The sequence below is a fragment of the Melanotaenia boesemani genome, chromosome 9, assembly GCF_017639745.1.
Source record: "Melanotaenia boesemani isolate fMelBoe1 chromosome 9, fMelBoe1.pri, whole genome shotgun sequence".
Taxonomy (NCBI): domain Eukaryota; kingdom Metazoa; phylum Chordata; class Actinopteri; order Atheriniformes; family Melanotaeniidae; genus Melanotaenia; species Melanotaenia boesemani.
Genome location: NC_055690.1, coordinates 31,859,224 through 31,883,749, shown reverse-complemented (window position 1 = coordinate 31,883,749; position 24,526 = coordinate 31,859,224). Strand labels below are relative to the sequence as shown.

At 38.7% G+C, this 24,526-nt stretch overlaps 3 protein-coding genes across 4 annotated transcripts; 2 read left to right on the top strand and 1 right to left on the bottom strand.

Moving 5' to 3' along the window:
- kcnk6 (potassium channel, subfamily K, member 6) lies at positions 1-10,028 on the top strand. Its single transcript, XM_041995539.1, has 3 exons — positions 1-573; positions 4,032-4,424; positions 9,768-10,028. The coding sequence occupies exons 1-3, from the start codon at positions 54-56 to the stop codon at positions 10,007-10,009; spliced, it is 1,155 nt and encodes a 384-aa protein (XP_041851473.1). The 5' UTR covers positions 1-53; the 3' UTR covers positions 10,010-10,028.
- Positions 10,029-12,774: 2,746 nt separating this feature from the next.
- On the bottom strand, positions 12,775-19,257 carry sertad3 (SERTA domain containing 3). 2 transcript variants are annotated; one of them, XM_041995727.1, is made up of 2 exons: positions 19,138-19,257; positions 12,775-15,651 (listed from the first exon to the last, which is right to left on the bottom strand). In XM_041995727.1, the coding sequence occupies exon 2, from the start codon at positions 15,649-15,651 to the stop codon at positions 14,626-14,628; it is 1,026 nt and encodes a 341-aa protein (XP_041851661.1). In that variant the 5' UTR covers positions 19,138-19,257; the 3' UTR covers positions 12,775-14,625. The 2 variants fall into 2 exon arrangements, with proteins under 2 accessions (XP_041851661.1, XP_041851660.1); XM_041995726.1 differs by lacking the exon at positions 19,138-19,257 and adding an exon at positions 18,274-18,575.
- Positions 19,258-22,938: 3,681 nt separating this feature from the next.
- LOC121646260 (C-reactive protein-like) lies at positions 22,939-24,409 on the top strand. Its single transcript, XM_041995157.1, has 5 exons — positions 22,939-23,088; positions 23,202-23,259; positions 23,447-23,549; positions 23,668-23,959; positions 24,077-24,409. The coding sequence occupies exons 2-5, from the start codon at positions 23,202-23,204 to the stop codon at positions 24,365-24,367; spliced, it is 744 nt and encodes a 247-aa protein (XP_041851091.1). The 5' UTR covers positions 22,939-23,088; the 3' UTR covers positions 24,368-24,409.
- Positions 24,410-24,526: the final 117 nt, after the last annotated feature.

The following is a 24,526-nucleotide window of genomic DNA, read 5'->3' as shown; positions in this document are numbered from 1 at the left end:
CATAAAGTCCCCACTTGTAAGAATTGATTCAAAAACTGTTTGCGGGATCCAGGATGCACCTCCAGGACTCTGATCTGGACACACCCTCCTTTTTGTACAGTGGGAGGAGGATTCATAGACCAGGAGGAGTTCAAGTTCAATTAGGACAGCCCTCAAAAAAGTTCCCACACAGAGAAGAAAAGAAAGAAAACAGTCTCATAGGCGGAGAGGAAATGCCGGGCTGCTCCGCTCATGTTGGTCCAAAACTGGGAGAAGACATGCATTCTCTAGGAAAATCGTGGCTGCTGCTCACCGGCTTCGTGCTCTTTTATGTCATCTACCTGCTGTTCGGAGCCCTGGTTTTCTCCAGCATTGAGCGGCCGGTGGAGGAGAAGCTGCGACATGACATGGACATGCTGCGAGAAGAGTTTCTCAACCAAAGCTGCGTCAACGCTGCGTCCCTAGAACGCTTTTTAGACCGAGTTCTGAAGGCCAACAAGTACGGCGTTTCCGTCCTGAGAAACTCCTCAGAAGCGTCCAACTGGGACCTGGCATCCTCCATGTTCTTCGCCAACACTCTGGTCACCACTGTAGGTGAGTCCGAACATGAGCACAAAGAAAGTTTGGGCGAGGGAAAGTCCCCAGGTGGCGTTTTTACGCAGGACACAACGCCAACAAGAGGAAGGGACATTTTCTCGAAGTATATAAATATGTTAACATAACACACTATAACGTTTCAAACGATTAACTAAACAAAACAATGAGAAAACACACCAGCATTTCAGTAAGGGGGCTTATGATTATTATTTTTATTATTATTATTATTATAGTTTTGGGCTTTAGAGAAGGACCAGATGTTTCTTCCCCACACGTCCTGGATGCAGCTGGCAAGTTTCAGTTGTGTAGCCTAGTTTATTAGCTTGAGAAGGATCAGCATGGCGAATGTGTCTGTGTCCAGAATTGTGCATTTCTGGTAGATTTTTACATGAAAAATCCCCCAAATCTCTCTAGAAACTGTGCACTATGGAAAGCACTTTATTATAGACCCATTATTTCTCCTTTCTATGAAGTCATGAGTGACCTAAATACCTGCTAATCAGGATGTTAGAGGAAGTGAGTTGTGCAACTGGGTGAGACCACGACCCTCCTCTGTGTATGAGGCTTTTGTGGGAGAGTGAACCCTGAAATCGCACCTGCATCACACACAGCTTCATCAGTGGCTGATATTTGATAGAGAAGTTTTGTCTTATCTTTAAATAGTCTTCAGGAATAGCCCTTCTTGGGAAGTTTCTGTCTTTTGTTAAATTCTCTGTCCAGATGATCCCACACAACTTAAATTTTGTTGAGATACAGGTTCTGGGGCGGATTCATCCCTCCAGCAGACCTTTTGCCATAGATCCTCAGTCCAGTTCTTAGCCTCAGCCTTTTCTCCCTGTTTGACTTCCTTAAGAAAGCCTTCTTGACAGCCACGTTTCCATGGAGACAATTTCTGACCAGGCTTCGCTCCTCAGTAGATGGATCAACTGAAGGTCCAGATGCATCTCTCAGATCCTGGTTCGGGTCTTTGCTGAATTCGTTCCTATTTCTGAAGGACATCTTCTTCAGATATTGTCCTTAGACCTGTTTGAAGTTATTTTTCATCCACTTGTCCCGTTTCTGCATTTATTTTCTGTACCACTTAGTCCAATTCAGGGACACGGGGAAGGTGGAGTCTGTCCCAGCCATTAACAGGCAAGAGGCAGATACACCCTGAACAGGTCACCAGTCCATCGCAGGGCCAACATAAAGACAAACAACCGCTCACACTCACTCGTAGGGAGAATTTAGAATGCCCAATGAACCTGACATGCAGGCCTTTGGACGGTGGAAGGAAGCCGGAGAACCTGGAGAGAACTCATGCATACACAGGGAGAACATGCAAACTCCGCACAGAAAGGGTTATTTATTTGTTTATTCATTAATATGTTCATGGGGAAAAATGTATGTATGTGAGTGTGTGTGTTGGAGAAAACGGAAGACACCTTTATGACTATATTTATCATCTTCAGTCTGTTTTGAAGTTATAGTTGGTGACTAGCTGAATGCATTTCCTGTTTAAACAGGATGCAGAGGCAAACAGCTGAAATGTTCACTGTAACAGTGTCAGGAAGGGGAAAAAAAAACTCTCGGCTTAGATGAATATATGTAGTTTGAGCCACTAAGCAGCTAGGTTACGAGAGAAATAAAAGCTTTGCCTCATCAAGAAAAACAAGCCTGAGATTTTATCAACTGTTTCTGGGAGTCTGATGAAAGCGACAGTAATGTTCCCTGATGTAAAGAAGACGAGCGTTTCCCAGAGATTTAACTTAACGTGTAAAACATGACAGTGTTGATCCATATGCTAATGATGCACCAGAATCCAGTCCAACAATATTAAGTGGTTTGGTAGACAATCATAATAGCATTTGTTTATTACTTCATGAAAACGGTTTCAAACAGCCATTGCATTCCTCTGCAGAGCTCCTGGAGATTTTTATTCCAAGCTTCTCTTCTATCTTGCAAACCAGTGAGAAGATAGTCGCAGTTTCGGAGCTGCTGCAGTAAAACACATGGACACAGAGGAAATGCAAATTCATGCATGAAGCAGAAACAGAGATGGCCTTTGTGTTCAGGGCGAGTTTGTTTGCTCTATGGAACGTATGCATTTCTTCCACCATACTGCAGTTTTTTACTTATGTGCCACTTCCTTAAATATTTAATATTTCCTGTAGCATTTTACAATATGTCACTGCACCCAAGCTGCCATGCAGTCAGATGACGGAGATGGTTTTAAATGAATTAACAGTTTGTTTGAACTTTGAACCTGGAAGTTAAACAGGAAGGGAACACATTTGGTGGAACAGGTGCATCACGAAGTACTTGTTGTTGAAGTATTGTATTTTCAGGTTTGGAAGTAAATTAGATCTTTTTTACATTATTGTTCCTCATCTGTTGAATTATGCCTGTCACAGTTAAAGAACTGAAATATTTCCATGACAGGAGGGGAAATCATCTAATGCTTTGTACCGCTTGTCTGTAAGTATTGACGTCTTTGGGCCTGAGCAGCTGGAGGGAGTTGTACTTTTCTAAAACTGGGTGGTGCTAGCTGATGTGGAACTGTGTGGAAATTGTGATGACTGCTGAGGTTGAAACTGTTACAAAAGTCATCTTTAATCACCTTGAATTATATTTCATGTATTTATTTATTTTGTTAAATGTTATTAATGAAAAATTTTAGAAATAAAGTTAAAAAAAAAGAAAGAATTGGACTTGATAGGTGCTTCACTGCTAATCTGTTGAGGTCTGGTACTCAAAATTTTTATTTATGAAGCAATTTTTTGGTCAAAATAAATTGCAATACAAAGTGTTTTTTTAAAAAATAAAGTCCCCCAGTGCTCTCAACCAGTGCTGTCCCAACCCTCACCAGTTGCATTGATGAACTATAACACTGGGATTTAAAGTAGAAAAGGGGATCAAAACAAAATAAAATGTTTAAATAAAATAAACATTAAATAAATAAATAAAACACTGGAAAAATGGAAAGAAAGAAATGGTACAAAAGACTTTCTAATAAAACAAGTTAATTATTAATGTGAGGATTATTAAAACCAAGTTAAATACAGGACTAAAACCTTTAAGGGCTTTAAAATCTAATAAAAATATTTTAAAATTGACGAGTAAATACACAGGAAGCCAGTGCAGAGATTTTAAAAGTGGAGTAATATGAGCTCTTTCTCTGGTCAACATGATTATTGACTGAATTCAGTGTAGCATGAAGCGAAGTCTCTGCTTCTCTTCATTTCACATGAAGCAACAAAGGCAGCTCAGCCCCACATCAGTGTGTGGCCTTGTAGAATCAGCTGATCTACATGCAGCATAACTTTCATTGTGGATTATTAAATATTTATTAATAAAAAGGAAATGTCAGAAACTACCCTCTCTTTTTTTTTTTTTCTTGTGTTGCTACACTAGTAGTTTTTTCTGTGTCTCCTTGTCTCCTTCCTTCTCTGAAACGTGTCTCCTTGTAATTGCAGGTTATGGTCGCACCTCTCCCCTGTCTGATGCGGGGAAAGCTTTTTCCATCTTCTACGCCTTGGTAGGAGTTCCCTTCACCATGCTGGTGCTCACCGCCTGCGTGCAGAGGCTCATGTACCCTCTGGTCCTGGCTCCGGTCGGCCTCCTGCAGCGCTTGGGCTTGGAGCCTCGGCCGGCCACCATGGTGCACTTCTTCTTGCTGCTGCTTGTGGTGGTGCTTTGTTTCTTCGTGGCACCGGCAGCCGTGTTCAACGTGGTGGAGATGTCATGGACATTCTTGGATGGCATCTACTTCTGCTTTATCTCGCTGTGCACCATTGGGCTGGGGGACTTCGTACCAGCAACGCAGCCTGGGCAGAGGTACAGGGCGCTGTATCAGGTCAGCGTGATGGGTGAGTACTTGCTGCATGAATCTGTATTTGATAAGAAGGCGTCGTCCCATAATGAGCCTGGACATGCTGACAATGATGTCGATGTGTGTTTACTGAGCTCAGGTCAAACAAACAGGCATTAGTCTGGAAAACAAAAGCCAGACTTTAGTACACACTTAGTTAAAAATGCTTTTTCAAGATATGAGAAACCCAAAGCTACAACGTGCAGCCATATAAATGGGTGAAAGGTATGGTCATTCCTGCCTTCCTCCCTTATCTCTGTTGTTCAGGAACAAGCATCCATTTAGAGAAAATGGTCAGTGGTCAGAGGGCCAAACATCCCTTTCACATGAAGCTGTGATAACTCCAGGTGGTTTGTTACTTCGTGTTTGGGGGAAAATGTGAGTACTTTCTAAATCCCTCAGAAGGTGATTGGATAAATTATCTACAATTGTCGCAAGCAGACTAAAACATTTAAAGCAGTCATGATGCAGAAGATCCTCCTACAGCCAAAAATTGATAGTTTGGAGGTGCAGGATTGATTCTGTCTTGACTGATCTTGCCAGTCTTCCCTCCAGTCCAGCTGCATCTAATGCTGTGATCTTTTACGGATCCAGTACAATACCAAACTGACTTGGAAAAACATCCATGTCCTGTCACATGAAGCAAACATTTCTGAGTTTGTTTTCTAGCTCAAACCGGAAACAACCCGGGAGTCATGCCACTTGAATCTTTGTACTATTTTTTTGCCAGTTTTAAATGTGATATGCAAAGTTGTCTCCATTCACACTGATTTGCACCCAGTTTTCTGCTCAACGAGCAAAATCCACCTCAAGTGAGTGGACTTGTTTGATTTTTACTGCTTCCGTTTTTTGTTTCTTTTCCACATTTCTAAATTAAAATGAAATGGCATTAGTGACGTAAAAAGTACAAGGATGAAACTAAGTCTTACTGACTTACTCTTGTGTGCATGAAAACTCACCTGTGGATTGGTTTAAATCTGCAGCTATGCAGACATACAGAACATAAAACCTTGAAACCAACCATCTGTGGATCAAAATAAAAAGAATAAAAATATCAAATGTTTATGTTTGAACCAATAAATATTAATTTTTACATTTGAAAGAGGAAGAGGAAGTATTTCCATGAGGAGTCATGTTTATCTGGGTGGTTAAATATAACCAGTAAAAGTTTATAGTCACATGTTCTGAACTTGCAGTATTTCTGAGTCTGATCCATCCAGACGTTGTCATCAGTTTGAATTGTGGGGACTTTTTCACACATTGACTTGAGGTTTTGTGCTGTGAAGGTCACACAAAGCTGCAACATGCCTGCAGAGCAGAAGACCCTCTAAAGACACAGAGCCAATCAGACGAGACAGTCGCACCAAATTCAGTCTCAGGGTTGAAAATCCATCATTAGTCAAGGAAATATTTTATTGTTTTTATAGTGAGGCAGAATGGTGATGATGGAGAATAAAACAGGTTATTATAACTCGTATTTCCAGGATGACCGACTGTCCTGCTGCTCTGAGGGAAGGGGGAGGTCTTCATTCTCACCTCTGATGTGAGAAGTAGCACCTCACCACTTCTCCCTCAGCAGCCAGACGAGGCTGAGAGGTCAGCTCCTCATAAATGAAACTGCTCTTTGGACAGATCCTTTTCAGCTCTCTGGAAATTGAAGTTCACTCTTCCATGTGGCTCATTTCAAGTCGAGCTGATATTTCACCTGTTTCATAAAAAGGGAGCATTTGTGGAAAGTTGCAGCTGCAGTGTTGGAGATGGCGTGTCGGTCCCTTTTAAACATGGATTTTTATTTATTTATTTGTTAAATGCACATGTTGATATTGATGGAATGGGAAACTTGGGGTGGAAAAACCTCATGCAGTTTTAAAAGGGTACTTGAAGTGGTTTTTGCATTTTATTGCAAAAGTTTATTCAACTTCCGAGGAATCATTTTACCCACATGACTGATCACAAACGGTGGCATGAGCATCAGCTGTCTGTGCTGCTAGTGGGGGGAAACGTTTATTAAATAAATAAAGGGCCAGTGGTTGCTGAGGTTCCTGATGCCACTCTGTCCTTCCAACTCTTTGGTCCCCCCACTAAAACAAAAAAAAAAAAACCCTGGTTTTGTTCCAACACTGATTTTTAGAAGACTGAATGTATTGTATATAAATCCCACTGGATTCCTTCCTGTGATGCTCAACAGTCGATGTGCTTCATCACAGTTTGCCCTGAATCCCTGTTTAAGATAAAGAGACTTTGTCACATGACTGAGCTTCTTTTTATAGTTATGCTCTTCTTTCTGAGTATCTCCTCTAATTCAATCATAGTTGGAATGAGTCTTTTTTTATTTAGAAGTAGTCCGGCTGTTATCTCTTGTTTTGGAGCTCTACAGTGAATATCTGACTGTTTATTGTGGGAAACTAAAACTGGGACATGAATGCAGCATTTTATGTTCCTTCCTTGGATTGCTCATGAGAAAATTCCATGGTTGCACTTTTTCGTTGGGTTTCTGTAAAACATATTTATATATTTTATCTGCATCTGTTGTCCTACTAGTCTGTTACTTCTGAGGAACGCATGTTAGATTTTGTGGCAATGGCGACTGTGTCTGCAGCACATTTCATTACGTGTAAACTGTTTATGTAACATGGAAGATCAAGCTTGGCTACATAATGCATTCATATGTAAACATGCACACATTCAGTTCAATTCAGCTTTATTTGCATTGTTCCAATTCACAACAAGTCCAAACCAATTCAGTTCATTTCACTGTAAAGCAGTTATGATCCAGTTCATTATAATTCACATCCATTTAGTTCATAAAAATGTTTTTTAAGCCAGTTTTTAAAGATAAATGTGCATCCATGGACGTGTCTGTGTGCATCTGTAAACATTTACATCAGATTTTCTGCCCAGCAAGACTTTACAGAAATGCTTTTGGGCTTAAAAAAACATAAGGAGATTAATATACTTGTTAGTAAAACTGTGAAATAAGGCTCTTTAAAATCAGACTGAAATAGCAATAAAATAAACTGCATTTAGTATTAAATATCTTTTTTACCCAGCGCAGAAATTTAAGAGCAACAGCAGCAAAACAGTAAAGTAAAAATTTGTCAATTAAGTATAAAAGTGAAATGGAAACAATATTCTTAAACCTTTTAATACATACTGTTGACTACAGTGGACACCTGTCTGGTAGCTGTTTTCTTGTGTATTTATGGCTGGTGGTGGTGTATTTGTACATTTAGTGGACATCAGTGAGTCATCCAATAATCTTCCAGTGACTGCAGAATAAATAAATATATCTATACATGCATACGTTGTAATTACCGAATTTGCCCCAATGATGAACAGGAAAAGATAAAAATACAGCCACATATTTTTTAGAGAATATTCATATTATAGAAATGTGAAAAGATTATTTTATAAATATGTTTAATATATTCAAATAAATAAAATATTAAAAAATAAAGCATATCTGTAAATGTCCGAAGTAAATGTAAAAAAAAATTGAGCACTGTTTAATAATTCATGCATGAAAGGGTTAATAAATGAATGCTTTAAAGTTAAGAACAAAGACTGAAAAGGTGGGTTGAGTTTATTTTATATTTACATGCATGTAATAATAGGAAAGTGTGATAATAGGGTAGTTTAAACACCTGTTTCCACTGAGCGGTTCGGTTCGGGCCGGTGCGCCGTTTTATGTGTTTCCATTATTAAAGGGGAACGGAACCATGCCTCAACATTTATGGACCCCTTCAGTTGTAGATGCATAGGAAAATGCTACGGTACGGTTAAGGTGGAGCTACTGGCATCTAACGATAAAATCCATTGATTAGCAGACAGAAAAATGTCATCGCCCACGACAGTTCATGGCTTAGTTGGACGTTGGAAAGATGCCTGCAGCAGTACGGTTTGGTCGGACAACGCAGAGATCATTGTTCGCACAAAGAACCAAAAGCCAAGCAGAACCAGAGAAAAGCTGCTGATTGGTCTCCATTATTGTTTGTAGTGTCCTGTTTGTTGTCGTCACGCCAGGACCATTCTAAAACTTCAGAACCGTACCGGTCCGGACCGAACCGCTCAGTGGAAACGCGGCTTAAGTTAGGCCAGTTATAGATGAGGTCACTGGGTCACGGCATCCGAAAGCAGCCTTGGGAGACCGCTGTGAGACCTGATCTGGTTGTAGACGGAGAGCATACTGGTGATCTGAAGGTCTTTGAGGAACGTTGCTGTTTTCAGTCTGTTCAGGCCTGGCAGTTCACGTCCCACAAGCTGCATTATGTAATAAGTTTGTAGGTCGAGTCAGATTAACCTGAAACGGTTCCTGCAGATTCTGAGGAGGATTAGTGGTGACTGCAGAATGTGGGCCGTTGTTCTCACAGGTTCAAACTGGTGTTTCCCCACTTGACAGGCTATTGGCTAAAACTCCTTTTAACACATTAACGGTTGTCATGGTTGATAAATGAGTCACATTCAGCAGTTGTATCGCATTGCTTTTATCAAGACATTTAGGTGTTTTCTGTTTTTTTTAAGGTTCTACTTTCCTCAAACAGTATAAAAAGTTAAATTCAACATTGTTTGTGTAGTAAAAATGAGCATATTATGCTAAAGGGTTTTTTAAGGTTTCATATCTTGAGTAGAGAGTAATCTGAAGTTATAGTGCTGTGGCCTTACATGTTGAAAACCATCATTTATCATAGAGATTCATGTAGGAGAGACACCGAGCTGCTGTTTGCCTCACTGTGTTTCTCATACTGCTGCAGAGCAAATATTCTGGGCTGACACTTTGGAGTTTGAACAAAGTCCTTCAGCTCATCAGCTGCTGTTTTTCATGAAAACTCCACAGATGAGAAACAGAAGTTGGAAATCTCAGACTGCTGGCAGTAATTCACAAGGCTCCAGGCTACAAGACTTTTAGGAGCAGAGCTGTTTGGTGGTGATGATGAAGCTGTGGGTGGTGACGTGTCATTTGGACTCCCCCTTCACCACTTACTGTACGCGGTTCCAGTACAGTTATGGAGCAGAGGTGTCTGTAATCCTTCATTGTTTTCTGTGAAAACTTGGCCTATTTGAGCTGTAACAGACTATAGACCGGGACCTGAACTCTGCTGGAATGTAGGCCACTTCAGTCCAGGTTTTTTTTTTAAGCCAAACAAAGAAATGGAGCAGAAAAAGCGCATGTATGCTTTGTTTTGTTTTTTATTTACCTTTGCTGCAAACTTAAGAGCACTTTTGTCCTCTTGGCTGAACTTGGTCTACAAGTCAGCAGTGCATCTGTAAATATTCAGCCATCCAGTTGGTGGCGTTTCAGCCTCAGGTTTTTGTATGACCCATGTTTCTGTCTCCCCTCCAGTCTACCTGTTTCTCGGTTTGATGATGATGTATCTCCTCCTGCGCTCGTTCCACAAGATGGCCGACCTGCACGGCCTGACCACCTTCTTTCAGCTACCACGCTGTGAAGAATCCGACCTGGAAGAGGACAGGGAGCCCATCGTTGGCGACGAGCCAAGGCCACCTCATCCGAAAGGCCAAGACGCCAGCAAACCTCTGGATCCAGCATCTCAGCCGTCTTACAACACCATCAACAAAGGCTGAGCGGCCGGGAAGCAGAAAACAGAACATCTGGTGATTTTTATTTTCTTTTTTTTTTTTTTTTTCTCTTTAAGGCTCCCAGAGCAGCAAGAATATGGTGAAACAATGAATTACGAATCAGCCTGAAAGGAGGAACATGAAGGATTATCCTTAACAACCTGCCGGGCTGAAATGCACATATTGTTTCACCTCTTCGACACAGGTGTAATTGGGGTGTGCTTACAGCATCAGGAATGCACATGAAGGGTGTATGGACCAACATTTGGCACATTACTTTTAAATTACTTGTTTTGGTTGTTTGTTTTGTTTTTTTTTTTTTTCTGTTTTTTCACTTTTTTTGCCACATGTTTGTTACTAGTTAAGGACTAACAGGTACTGTCTTTTAACTAAATTAATTTTATGTGGGTGCATTGTTCAGCCTCATCCCAGTCCATCCAGTCACGTCTATAGCGAGAAAGGCCCTTACTTCCTTTTGCACTACTTTGATGCATTTCATCAGCAGTAGTAATGGCTGCAGAAAAGTTTCTTTAAATAAAGTTGAATGTAAATCATACCAAGCATTTCAAACAACAGGCCGTTAAATTGGCCATTTTATGAATCACATTTCCTGTGTGGAAGTTTACGTTCTTTCGCTGGGTCATTCTTGAGCAGAGAAAGCACAAAGGGGGACTGAGGAGGGTCTTCCTGCTGTGTGGTGCTGCCCCCTGCTGGCCATCTGTATGTAGTACATGTTCATGGTCTTAAACTGCAACAAACTGGGTTAAAGGGTGAACAGAGGACAGATGAAAATTAAAAGAATTTTAAAGGAAAACCAAATGTCAGTGCTTTGTCTGTGTTTTATGTTGGAAAAACACTTGAAATGCACTTTATTGGTAAAATTGGTGCAAAAATTAAAGTTGTAGTTGAATTGTTTGATACTATAAAATAAATTCAGCTTATTTTTTGTAATAATTTAACATGTATTCACGGCCAACGATCATATATTAAATAAAAGTTATATCTTATAATTAAGGTTGTTCTCGTGTCTTTAGTTTGTTCACATATAATTGATTTGTTGTGCACACTGACTCAAACTAAATAATCATGAAGGCATTTAGATAATTTCATCCGCTATCTGAAAGTAAATATAGGTTATCTTTTTAGGTAGTACATGAAACCCAACCTTGTTCCAAAACCTGCAAATAATAAAACCTAAAATGCACAAATTTACACGTAACTCACAGATAAATGTAAAAATATTTAAGCCTATCTTTATTACAGTCTCAAAGTCCAAGCTAAAATCAGTTGCTAACCTTCTTGATGCTTTTTTTTTTTTCTGCCTCTTGTCTGCAATGACGAACCCACAATAAATGAAGCTGCATGTATAATCCTGGTCTGAAAAGAAAACAGAGACGTCTGAAATTACTACAGAAGTATTGGAATGAAGATATGTGTGAATGTGTCTGAGTAAATATGCCTGGAACACAGTAGAAAATGTAAATATGATCGCCTATGAGAAATGAAAACCAGACGATCACAGTGCATTCATCTAGGAAAGAGGTGTGTCTGATGAGGAACACAGTGATGAGGCAGAAATCTTTTTGCTTTCATGTGACTCCTTGTTTGTGTGGAGAAATGAGCAGAAGCTGTAAAGTGGGCAGTGCTGTTCTCATGTTTTTCTTACATTCCCAACAAACACCCATTCATTTGCAGTATTTGTAGACTGGTGTCACTCTGGTTTTTAACCTCACAGGTGCTGCAGAATAAGATTTTTTTTTTACCGCAAACTTTTACAAATGCATGTAACATCCTGGACTTTTATTTGAAATAAACAGAAAACATCAGAAGACAAGGCGAGATACGATGTACAGAAAACCAGTAAATTGTTTTCAAAACTTGAAAAAGAGGTACAAAAGTGTGCAAAACAAACAATCTTCCCATACAAAAATAGATTAAAACTGTTGCACACAAAACTGCACATGCACGTACGGAGCCGGCAGCAGGAGCTGATTAAAATGGTGTTATTAGCTTATCAACTATTAAAATGCTCATGCTTGGCATGCAGCATTATTACAGTACTGTAGTACAAAATCACATTTTTGTGTGTATTATTATTATTTTAAAATCAAGATCTTTGTGGACTCAAGCGGACCTTGGACTGGCCAAACAAACGGCCAACTAGAAGGTCCAATCTGGCCCACCGGATGAATTTGGTAATTTTTTTGTTTTTATGAAGTAAATGGTAGGAGGGTATATATTCTATATCTTTTTTAAAAGATCTGACGTTTGTTTTAGGAGATGAGTCAGTTCAGCTGCTGAGGATTACTGCGTAGAGATGGAAATGTGCAGGTAAGTACTTACAAGTTACTCTGACCATAACGTGAAATGCTGCATTTTTCACTTCCTGTGGTTAAATCTTTTGTTATTTTGCAGTTCCATTGTAATTTAGAAGTTTTAATGCACATGTAAATGTTAAACTGAGATAAAATATTGTAAGAATTTTACTCTTTTCTTTTACTTTTTATTCTTTGTGATATTTTATTGTGAAACACTGTGAATTTTTCTGCAAAAAGTGCTAAATTAGTAAACCGTACTAAAGAAAACAGCTTTTCATTACACTGGATAAAAATATATTTCAGTTTTAATACCATAAAATGAAGTTTATATTCATTAATCCATGTTCAAACTATCTGCTGTCACATGCACGTTATGCTTCAACAGTTTTAATAAACCACATTAACTCATTTCAGTGGCTAAATGTTTTAAAATAAAAACAAAAACACATTTTCTTTTCATGTTTTATTGAAAACATCCATAAAGATCAACATACATTTTCCTTCTTTAAAAAAGTCCAAAAGCACAGTATGAGGGCAGTCTATTCAAGACGACTGTTAAAATATTTGTAATGAAATTAAAAGTGTAGAACTGCCACAGCAGTATATTAATCCACTATTATTTAATTAAGTTAATCATTTTGTTAACATATAAATAGTCTGAGACTGCAGTTCAGCTATTTAGAAAGAACCTCTGCACAGAAAGTAACTTTAATCCAGAAACTGGGTCTGATTGACAAAACCAGCCATCATGCGCTACCCCAAACTGCTTTTCTCTGCCTTTCTCCCACAATGCATTTCAACAATGTTGGTTTAAATGCTGGTTGTTGGCAAAGTAACAGATAAATACAGAACAAGTAGGCAACAGCTGAACATTTAATAGGAATCCACTTTGTGATTACAAGGGCTTTCTTATTCTTAACGTCACTACTTTATAGAGTAACACAAAGAATATTATATGACTGAGACTTACATGCATATCTTTGACAAAAGTGCAATAATTCAAATGTAAACATGTGAAATCCAACAAGTAGAAACTGAACAACTACTTAACAATGAAGTGTTGGAACCATCAGGATTTTATCAGCCATTGTGGCTAAAAAGCACTTTAAAAACACCAAAACCTATTCCACCATTTCGGGTAGTAAAGGTTTGTTTTCGCGTTAAAATTGTGGAAATGCTTCAGGAATTTGCACGTCATTTGCAGGGGCCATGCTATTATTTTGATACATAAATTCATGAAGCATTTACACATTTTTAAGGTTAAAAACAAGCATCTACTACCTAAAAACCTTGAAAGAAGAAACAGTGAAATAGCTAACTGATGGCACGGCTGTAGTGGCTCCATGCTGTCACAGTCAGGTTAATGAGGAGGTTTGGATATAATCTTGGATCTGTAACATCTCCTTGCATAAAATAATCTGTGCATGGAGCGGTGCAGAACCGTTTCACTCCGACTGAGCAAAGTTTTCAGACTAAATAACACATGGTTTGACAATAGTAAACTCAAATACAAAGATGTTCAACAATCTTATCAAAGCACCGTACACTTGACACTTTTGTAATGAAACAAATACTTTTTTCTAAACATTTCCTTGTGGTCAAACCATCGAGGATGGATATGCAAATATTCCTGATGATGTGAAACAGATCAAACACCTTTTCCTGGGTGCTCCTATGCTTCACATTCTGACCATGTAGCACCTGATTTCATGAGGTTCTGAAAATCTGTAAAATTAGTGTTTCAGACATCTTTCCCTTCAAAACAAATCCAATTACACTCAGATCTCAAATGAAACCTTGAGATCCCCAGATCGCCTGTTTCAGCGTGGGTCAGGATTATTTGAAGCTGTGATCATTCCTTACATCTAAATTCACACTTAATTATTAGCTGTAAATTTCTCTTTGCTCAGTGAATCAGAAGTACACGAAAGCCTGCGTTCCAAATAGCTGAGTCACATTTTAAGCTTTAATAAAATGCAGTTCATCTCTTCGTGAGCTACTGACTCAGTGCTGAGCAGGGGAAAAAGAACCGAGAGTCCATAATTACTACCCACACAGTTTTCACTGTGACCTGACTACCACTTTTCTGGGGATACAAAGACTCTTTATTTTCTCTAAAAGCTACCAGATCAATCCTGCTTGCTCTTTAAATGGCCTCTTTTCGTCTTGGACATCAACCATTCCTACGTTTCAAGAGATTTCTCACTACTTTCTAAATACCATAGTGCACTATTTTTTGCCGTTTATACATTTATATGAATTTAATTTGAGTAGAGTGATTATATGATAATGAAGCTAAGGTTTTCAGGACTCCACCAGAATCTCCATCAGATGATCTAGCTCAAGTCCCTCTCTTAATTGATTCTGACTTGAAAAGGAAGCAGATGCTGGCAAAGAAGAGATGGAAGGAGGAGGTAAGGGACTGAAGGACGAGAAGGATGGCAGACACTTTAGACTTGGGTTGAGAGAAAGGGAGAAGGGCTGTGAGGAGGAGGAAGAGGAGGGGGAGAAAGGTGGCAGGTACCGAAGAAGATCATCTCCAGCTGGGTATCCACCTCCACTGCTTATGAGCCCAAGCACTCCCATGTCCCTTTCCAGCAGAGATGTGTCTATATCCTGAAACAGATCCTCCACATTGATGTCACTCAGGTAGCTGGATCTTGCCTCCATGCTGCCTTCCTGTACCTTTCCCTCCCATTGCTGCTCCCAGTTGACCCCATGACCTTTGATTCCCTGTTTCAACCACGCTACACCTCCCTCAGAGGGGCCTGACAGGTTCTCCAAGGACCTGAGGGGTGTCCGTGAAGCTGCCTGAGGGCTGCCATCAATGGTAGAGTCCAGTGCTGTCAGAATGGAGGAAATAGCAGCTGAAAGGGAGAAATCAGAATCTGTGGACATGGATTCCCAGTTGTCGTCTACATCTTTTGCAGTCATGGGGGCATTTGATTCAGCTGAATGGCAGCTTGCTGAAGACCTAGCTGGAACACAATTTGAAAGATAGTCTGAAGAAACCACGGGGCAGCTGGTAAAAACTGGTGGAATACTTGTCTGTTCTCTCATCTGTTCATCTGCAGATGAACTACAAGGAGACTCTAACACCTCCATGTCTTCAGAGGACACGCTACTTGCTTCCAGGCTGATCTGCCGCAGAGTGTTGGCTATCAGGACGGACCGCCGCAGACTGGGCTCAGGTAGCTCTTGGCTACGTTGATACTTGTTCATGGAGACTGAGAAGACAAACTGCCGCTGGCTCTCCCAGGTGGGGCTGCTCCTCTCCGAAACCTCCATGTCTTCTGGTGGAAGTTTACGTTTCTGCCCCTTCAGAATCATCTATAGAGTGCAGAGAAAAGCAGAAAATGTCAAGTTATATTCTATAAACAATCTAAATGGTATTCTTGAAGTCACCAGTATCTTAGGTTTGCATTAGTGATGAAGATGAGAAACTGAATGATATCAACCTCTTCTTCACCAGAGCTCCCAGTACAAGGAACAGGTTGAGATCGTTTCATACACCAGGAAGCAGCAATCCTAGCATGTAGCATACCAAAATGAGCGTAAAGACTCTACCAAGCAATGCCAACTAATTAATAATTGCATTAAATTTTTTAATGCATACCCAATGAAATGTGCAGCATCCAGCAAAACATGGAGGTGTCGTGTCAAGAGGCAAGATGGAACATCCTCACCATCCTGGTGAGATGGTTCAACACCTGCACTTCTCCCGCATTAAAAACAAAAAAACTTCCCAAAGTTTTGCTGCACAAACTGTTGCTACGCTCGGACGGTTTCTGGTCTCTCTGCGTCCATGCAGCGCTGCTGTAAATAATGGCTGCTGTCTATGATCAGCTGATCGGCTTTTCTCTCTCTTGTTGCACATGATTATCATTCAGCTGAAAAGGCGGAATCTACCGGTAAATGGTTCATACCCACACTTATCTATTTACCCAAAAGGCTTGTTTTTGAAAGAACTAGCAAACGCAGGCAACATTTATCAGACCCATGTCACTGAAGCATGAAAAATGTTGATGACAGCAGCCTATTTAAATTAGATATTGTTTGCATTTATTTCATATAACTTTTCAGTATTACGGAGGTTTGCTAGTCAAACAGCTGTGAAATCTACTAGTTATTAGACAGCCATGCACATGACTATGGATCCGGGTCAGAAACAGCAAAAGGAAGCAAGGGGGCGTCTTCTCTAAATTTTTGTTGGAGACACAGCGTTGGTCATTTATATGGTGAGAGAAATTATGAACAGGTTCTGATTTATAAATCTGAGCAGGCCCTTCTCTAACAAAGTAGCTGACTGGTGGTTGAAAGGATTTATTCTTCATCTGTACAGGGGCGGGTCTAGAACGGTTTTTATTGTGGGGCCAGGCAGGGGTACTGGCCAGGAAAAGGTTTTATGAAATATTGAACGGATTATTACAACTAAAGTGATCAATGAATGTAAATATGTGAAGAAAATCCCAAGTAAAGGTCAGTAAACATAACAATAAATATCCGTAAGCATTTAATTGCTCTTTCTGTTGATACAATACAGTAAAAAGAGGCATGTTTCAAGCATAGTTGGGGATGGTGAATAATCATGATTAATCAGATAAATGAACTGGGCTGCGATCTTCTGTTTTTTTTTTTTACTGAAGGTAATGTATTTACATTTTCTCCTGTGTACCAGGTGAAGTCTTGATTCTGACACTTCTGTAGAAACTCACATGTCTGTTTTCTTTTTAAACCAAGACTATACATACAGCCCTTGTAATTATGAAGATGTCCTTAATTTATTTGGGGTGCATCATTTTGGACAGGAATCAGGGAAAACAGGCCTCATGAAGAAGAGATAAATAACCACAGTTAAAAAAACAACAGAATACCATGCCACAGACCAGATGAGATAAATCTAGTGTGAGCTCCAACTATTTATAGTTTTCTATGTGGTATTATGTGTTTCAGTTATTACCAAATTTAATTAAAATGCATGTTTGCACTGTCACACCGAGCTGTACATTGAGCTCAAATAAAGCTCTTTCTGAGGAACAGATAGAAAAAAAAGGAGCCACAATGAACAGTTTTACATTAATGTTTAAATAGGGAGCTGTTGTACTGGTTTTCTGTGATATTTGAACAAAGACATGTCCTGTTAATTTTACTGAGGCCTCAGGAAATATCATCAACTTGTACCACACAAAAAAAAAGCTTTTCTCTCCTGTAATATGAGATTAGTGCTAACCAGTTTCTGACACTAGATTCTGGAGACTTCTCTTGTGGTTTCATTTCAATGAGTACTTCTATGCTCCCATTCCTCAACAATACAACAAAATCTGAGACTGAAAATACATTTTACCATCAGAAAACCTTTTCCCACTTCTCAACAGTTAGTTGTAACAATATCTTCATCTGATGTTTCTATATTTAAAATGTGTATAACTTATTCTTCCTGCAGCAGCTATAATCCTGCTTATGACTCAGTATCTAATGATGTCAGTCTGGGGGTCAGACTCCTTCAGTAGCTTTACTTTATGGTATTCTTCATGTTGGACATTTCCTTGTGTATTTAGTTTCTTAGTATTTGTTCTACTGGCGTATACATTCCAATACTATTACTTAAACATTATGAAATGTAGTTATTATATACAGAACAAATGTTATAAAGAAGATACAATTAAGGAAGATCTGATATTGTAAAAGTATGGTGATCAGTTATTCTTTTATCGGGATTTTCTTTGCTCAGCCACCCGTGGAGTTGCTCTAAATGTGAGTTGGGGGTTATAACGCCATCATCATCATCACGTAGGAGGGAAAAAAACTTCTCAGTCGAGGCCTCTCACTTATCGTCAAGAATACTACTGATAGTAACATGAATTAACTTAATAAACTAGACGAAATTTTATATCTTAGTACAAATACCAAGGAACTTTAATGCCCGTTAGAAAGTTAGTGGATTAAACAGACCTGTTGATCGCTCTCCGCCTCTCTTCGGTGAATTTCGTCCAAACTGCTGTTGCTAGTTTAAACGTGTCGTTGTTTTCCGCCCCCTCTTCGCCAAAGACGACGATACAACGTCAAACGTTAAAGCCAGGTCAATAAGAATAAAATTAACGATTAAACAACTATTTCTGACAGTTATTAGCACCAAAAAGACCTCATTACAACTTCATGTGAACCTCGCTGGGTGAATCCCGCCCGTGATTTGAGTTATGTTTGAAGAGGTTTACGGTTGGGGGCTGGACGTAGAAAGGGATTATGGGTAATGGAGTTTAATGGCATAAAATTCCCATGGGCGTTCTGCTATTTCAAGAACTCGTCAGATAAACACCAAACTAGTACAGCTAACACTTGTTAGCTAACACTAATATAACAATATTTATCATTTAATAAAGTGGAAAATTTACCAGTATCTCGATTAAGAACTACCAAAATCGGGCTTTGAGTGTAGTTATTATGTAATTTGAATAGCAATAATTCCTTAGTGATTACATCACCGCCATAAGAGTCATACTTATTTAAATGCTGCTCTTTAATGAAAGTGCATACTAAACACCAACAGAAACGTTATAAAATTATATTAGATTGCATTTGTTCATGCATTACTTTCATATTAGCTTAAAAGAGTAAGTAAAGACACCAAAGCATTCACAAAACTATGACAGAGTTACAAATATGTGCATTATTCTTCTTCTTCTTTTGAAAGAGCACAAACAAACAAAAAAGTACGAATTCCTCACAAGTAGCCTACTCGTCCACTGGAAAATACGTTATAACTTAAGGGCAGCTGTGTAAATTATTCTTATCTGAGGCAGAGAAGACTGTCATTACCTGAAACCAGTTGTCTAGAAGAAAAACAGTCAGCAAACTTTAACAGACGTGACACACCATGTTAAGGTTTCGATTTTATTTCTAACATTCGTCATCAGCAGCACTGGGACCAGGGACAGGGAGTCAAAAACAGCCAGAGCTCCTCCTTTTTCTTTCTCAGCTTGTTTATTGGACAGAAAAGGAAAAACGTCATTTTAAAAAAAGAATAAAACATCCGGTTTATTATTTTAAAGTTAAAGAAAATCTCAATATACGGAGAATTATTGAATATTCTTTAAGAGAAGATAAGATCTTTTAGTTAAATAGGAGGACAGTGGTTATCTGTTGTGAAAAATTAAAAAAGAATAAATTGGAAGGCATGCACTCAGCAAATTAGGACGATCTTTGGCATCACTTTCAGACATCCACTTTTTATTTTTGTAGCCAGAAATGATAGACTTCCGTCGGGCTGAACTTCCTCTGTCTGCTTGGTGCAGTTAGTCTCAGGGTTGTGAAACAGTGAAGACTTGATTATTTATTACTTTTCCTCCAAAACTCACCGACATCTCTCCCCCAGACAATCACACTCATTAACGAATTCTCATCGATATCTTGACTTATCTATGACCTGGTCTAAGACTGTAGTTATGCCCTTTAACTGTGACTTACAGAACATATTACAATTCAGTCTGGAAACATTAAACATTTCCCCCAGGTTATCAGAACTAACAAAGCCAAATTATGTCCAGCTACTTGAGGATGATTTCTTACAGTGGAGGTGCTTACCCATATCACTCATGGGGAGGGGTGCCACCATTAAAATGATGGTTCTACATGAAGTCAACTACCTGTTTTCAATGATACCCACTAAACCATCCTCCAGCTTGTTTAAGTCACTGGACTCACATATAAATTTCTTTGAAAAACAAGCCATCACGTATCAGCCTAAAGACTTTACAACAGACTAAAGATAGAGGTGGATTGAAGCTACCCAACTTTAATCACTATCTCTTAGCTAACAAGCTGCAATATATCTCCAAATGGCTTAAACCTAGCAGTCTGGATGAACCATGGTTCGATGTAGAGCAAGCATTGTGTGAGGATCTGGTTATCTCTGACCTGCCATTCATCAGCCCAGCCATCAAAACACAAAGGTGTTTTAAAAGCATTAACATCAGTTTCTCTTTGATGCCTTGGTAGGAATTTATAAAGATAATCAAGTCTTCACTTATTCCATGTAAACTTACACCCATCTGGAACAACCCTGACATCCTGGAAAATAAAAAAATGATTAACTTCACTCAATGGAAAAATAAACATACAGAAAAACAAAACAGAACATATAATAGAAAACGGAAACTTCTTGTCATTCAGTATTCTCACTTCAATATGGAATCAGCAGCACAAAATTTTTAGAATATCACCAGCTTAAATCTGTTATGTTTAAAAAAAAATTATATATATATATATATATATATATATATCTATATATATATAGATATATATATATACCATTAACTAGTTAAACTTGCAGCTACCTGTCACGGTAGCAGAATTCTTGAATCTTGATGCCCCAAAGTTATTTTTGTTATTTTCAATAAGATATATGTAGACTATTATCTAAACTAGAATACTCAATCTCTCTTCCAACTTTAAAATGTGGGGCTGATTTATCCAGTAACTTTAATCAAAATGAATGGTCACAAATATGTTTAAACACCTTTACAATGACTGAGAATTCCAGTTATGCAACTATTACTATTCAAAATCCTGCATAGAACTCATTTGCTCACATTGCACTGACAACACAACTGACAGCTACTTCCTAGCTACAAGCTACAGCTACATGCCTTATGGTCCTGCATACCTGTCTGCAGGTTCTGGCTTCAGGTATATTCAGGGGCTCGGAGCCCTTTGTCCTGGCCATTTGCACAACCACACTGGTCTCTGATCGTTCCTCTTTCTCATACTCTGCATGCTGACACAGTCACTGAGCTGTCCAGTTTCTGTACAGGTGTAGTAGTTGGCTGTCTGGTGTTAGGTTGGATTGAAGGTTGTTGCCTCTATCTACTGTATCTTTGTCTCCTCGTCCTTTTTACTTCTCTTCATTACTCTCCTTTTTTTCTGTCCCCTATGCTCAGGTCCAGCAAGATTACATAAATCCCATAAATCAAAATAAATAAGACAAAACAAAAATCTATTTTAATAAATAAAGAAATAAAAAATTAGGTTATCAAGAGGAGCCTTATATCCATGAAGCTTCCCATGGCAAAGTAAATTTGTTCAGCTGGACAGGACAAGTTAGAAAAAATAAATAAAAAATAAGAGTTGTGAAACAGGCACTCATCATCATAATACCATAACCACACGTTTTACCTGCATACAAATTCAATTATAGTATAATTTTTTTTTATTCTATTTTTTATTCTTATTCTATTCCTTCATCACATCTGGTGGTTTTATGACAAAAATTTTCACCATGGAGACGATCAGTGAGATGATGATATTTGAATTCTGAATTATGATCTAGACCATGGCAGAGATGATTTAGAACAACATATAAAAGTAGATTACATGCTGCATTTACTCACCCTTGGATATCTGACGTTTACCCAGAGGAAGGTCAGCTAATGCTAAATATTTGTAGCATTGGCTTCTTCTGTTGATACAACACAGTAAAAACGAGCAAATTTCAGGCCTTATCCCAAATAGTGATTTATCATGATCAATTAATTTGACTGTGATTAATCTAATTCAGCCCTTATATATATGTGTGTGTGTGTGTGTGTGTGGGTGTGTGTGTGTGTGTGTGTGTGTGTGTGTGTGTGTGTGTGTGTGTGTGTGTGTGTCGTTCAGCTTAATATAACAGTGTTTGATAGTCATCTTTATCATTACTGTCAACTAACTAGCAGAGTGAGAGTGATAATATCATGAAAAAAGTGTTCATTGATGAAACTGAGGTCATCAGGACTCCACCAGTGTCTCCATCAGATGATACATCTCAAGTCCTTGTCTCCTTTGGTTTTGACTAGAAAGGAAGCAGATGCTGGCAAAACAAAAGAAAAAAAAAGATAGGCATGTGCATTAGAAGGGGCCAAAAATGGAGAAAGGGAGTTAGACATTTCAGACTTGGAAGAAAGGAAAATGGCTGGGAGGAGGAGGAGGAAGGGGAGAAAGATGGTAGGTACCAAAGCAGAGACAGGGAGTTCCTAGCTTCAGAGAGACAGAGAAGACAAGCTGCTGCTGGCTCTACTGCTCCTGTCTGAAACCTCCGTCTGTTCTGGTGGAAGTTGACACTTCTCCATTCAGAATCGTCTATAAAGTACGTGATTTTTATTATAATTATTACTGAAGGCCTCTGAGCTCCAAACCCTCCTGTGCTTCTTACAGAGAAGTAAGAACAGATGAGTGGAGCACCTGGAGACACACGGTGGACAGCCGGGATAAAAGTCAAGGTTAAAGTTCAGTAACAAAAGCCCCATCTTTTGATTCCAGCTCTCATGCTTTATTAAAAACTGTCTATGCTTTGTTTTTTCAATTTTTTTTATTTTCTATTTGTTTTCATGGTTCTTTTCTATTCATTTTCTCTTTTTTTTTATTTAATTAGAAAACATGTCAGCAGAAGGAAAGGAAAATATAGCAATAATTATATAAGAATAATCAGCAGGAAAGCGTGTTAAGGAAAGATGTTTTTCTTCATTTGACATTGTACCTGATGTTCCTCTGACTTAATCAGCGCCTTGCTGTAATCTTTGCTGTCTGCACAGCTGCTCCGAGATAAACTTGTCACATTAGCAGCAACATGCATCATGAAAGACGACTGCAGGCGCCACACGTGATAAGAAACTTTCTGAAAATGTAAAGAGAGTGGAACGATGTGATTATAAATCCCTGTCTGGACATCACTCAGCATCTCACACTCTGCAGACAGCTTGTAACTGCTGGACCTTTCCCTGAGAGAAACACACAAAGGTAATTATTTTTAATGTCTTCTAAAATTTTTCCGCATTAAACAGAAAATCACTATATTTACTGAATTAAAATAAGGAATTTATAATATGTTTGTTTGTTGGACTTTGTTTCAGATGGTGTGGTTTCTTCTCCTGTTGATGGTGACATGTGCTGCAAGTTCAGGTCCAACCAGTAAGACAAGATAATATTTTCTATATATAATAGGGGAAATTTAGTTTTTACACTGAAGTAAACTCCTTTTGAAACAAGTATTTGACTAAAAAATTTAATCATTATAAAATAAAGCTAAATGATTATTAAACATTTAATTTATTCACAAAATTTCTTCCTTTTTCATCTGTTTTTCTTTTTGTTTCAGATCTAGATTGCCGTTATTTGGTCTTTCCAGAAAAAACTGCAACAGACCATGCAAAGCTGCAGTCATGCATACATACTTTCAGTGCAATGACTGTCTGTCTCAGGTAGCGTTAGAAGTACAAAACACACATTATGTGAGCCTGTACATGACTGTACAGCAACATTTACTGTATGACAATCTGATATTTATAATAATTGTGTTTTTTGTGACATTTCCTACAGGGTAAAAGCTAACCTTTGCAGAGGTCACAGCCTTTTTTCTGTGGCTACATTCTCCGAAGGCAATGCTTTCCTGATATTTTGGGATGAAGAAGAAGATGAACTTGAGGTTTATGTCCAGGACCAAAAGGCTGAATTCAAAGGGCTGAAGTATGACCTGAATAAGTGGCACTCAATTTGTGTCACATGGGACTCTGCAACTGGACTAGTGCAGCTGTGGTTTGATGGACATTATGCTGTTCCAAAATATGTTGATGCAGGACTCATCAGTAGCCCATGTATCATCTTAGGACAGGTACAGCTCTGGTTTTCATTATTATTCTAAAACAATGCAGTTTCAAAAGTTTGTGTTTATGTAAATGTAAAGATTCATACGAAATATTTTAATCTCATCTCTGTGCATTCTTTACAGGAGCAGGATAATTACTGTGGTGGTTTTGAGAAACAACAGTCCTTTGTTGGTGAGATAACTGATGTACATGTGTGGGACTACGTCATAGAAATCTGTGAGATCGAGCACTACTTGGAAAATGAATATTTCTTCCCTGGAAATGCAGTGAACTGGAGGGAGCTGCTCTTCTCCACCACTGGAAAAGTGTCTGTTCACTGCAAACAGAACTGTCCAGATGACTCAAAAGACAAGATTCCCAAACTTTCTCACCATGAGGGTCATCAAGGTTTATCTGCTCATGCCTCACACTAATAAACAAATAAACTAAAAAGTAATAATTAATCAGCATTATCGAAAAAAAACTGTAATTTGCATTTAAATGGCTACATATCATTTTCAGAATAATATTAAAAATAACAGCTGCTCAGACCAAATATTGATTTTCAAGCTTGTTACAACTGTTTTTCTGGA

What these genes read in the sequence shown, in the direction of transcription:
- kcnk6 (XM_041995539.1), top strand. Translation starts at nt 54, where the DNA reads ATGCACCTCCAGGACTCTGATCTGGACACACCCTCCTTTTTGTACAGT. An exon ending in CACTCTGGTCACCACTGTAG is followed by an intron (nt 574 to 4,031) that starts GTGAGTCCGAAC and finishes TTGTAATTGCAG; the next exon opens with GTTATGGTCGCACCTCTCCC. An exon ending in GTATCAGGTCAGCGTGATGG is followed by an intron (nt 4,425 to 9,767) that starts GTGAGTACTTGC and finishes TCTCCCCTCCAG; the next exon opens with TCTACCTGTTTCTCGGTTTG.
- sertad3 (XM_041995727.1), bottom strand. Translation starts at nt 15,651, where the DNA reads ATGATTCTGAAGGGGCAGAAACGTAAACTTCCACCAGAAGACATGGAG.
- LOC121646260 (XM_041995157.1), top strand. Translation starts at nt 23,202, where the DNA reads ATGGTGTGGTTTCTTCTCCTGTTGATGGTGACATGTGCTGCAAGTTCA. An exon ending in GCAATGACTGTCTGTCTCAG is followed by an intron (nt 23,550 to 23,667) that starts GTAGCGTTAGAA and finishes CATTTCCTACAG; the next exon opens with GGTAAAAGCTAACCTTTGCA. An exon ending in CATGTATCATCTTAGGACAG is followed by an intron (nt 23,960 to 24,076) that starts GTACAGCTCTGG and finishes CATTCTTTACAG; the next exon opens with GAGCAGGATAATTACTGTGG.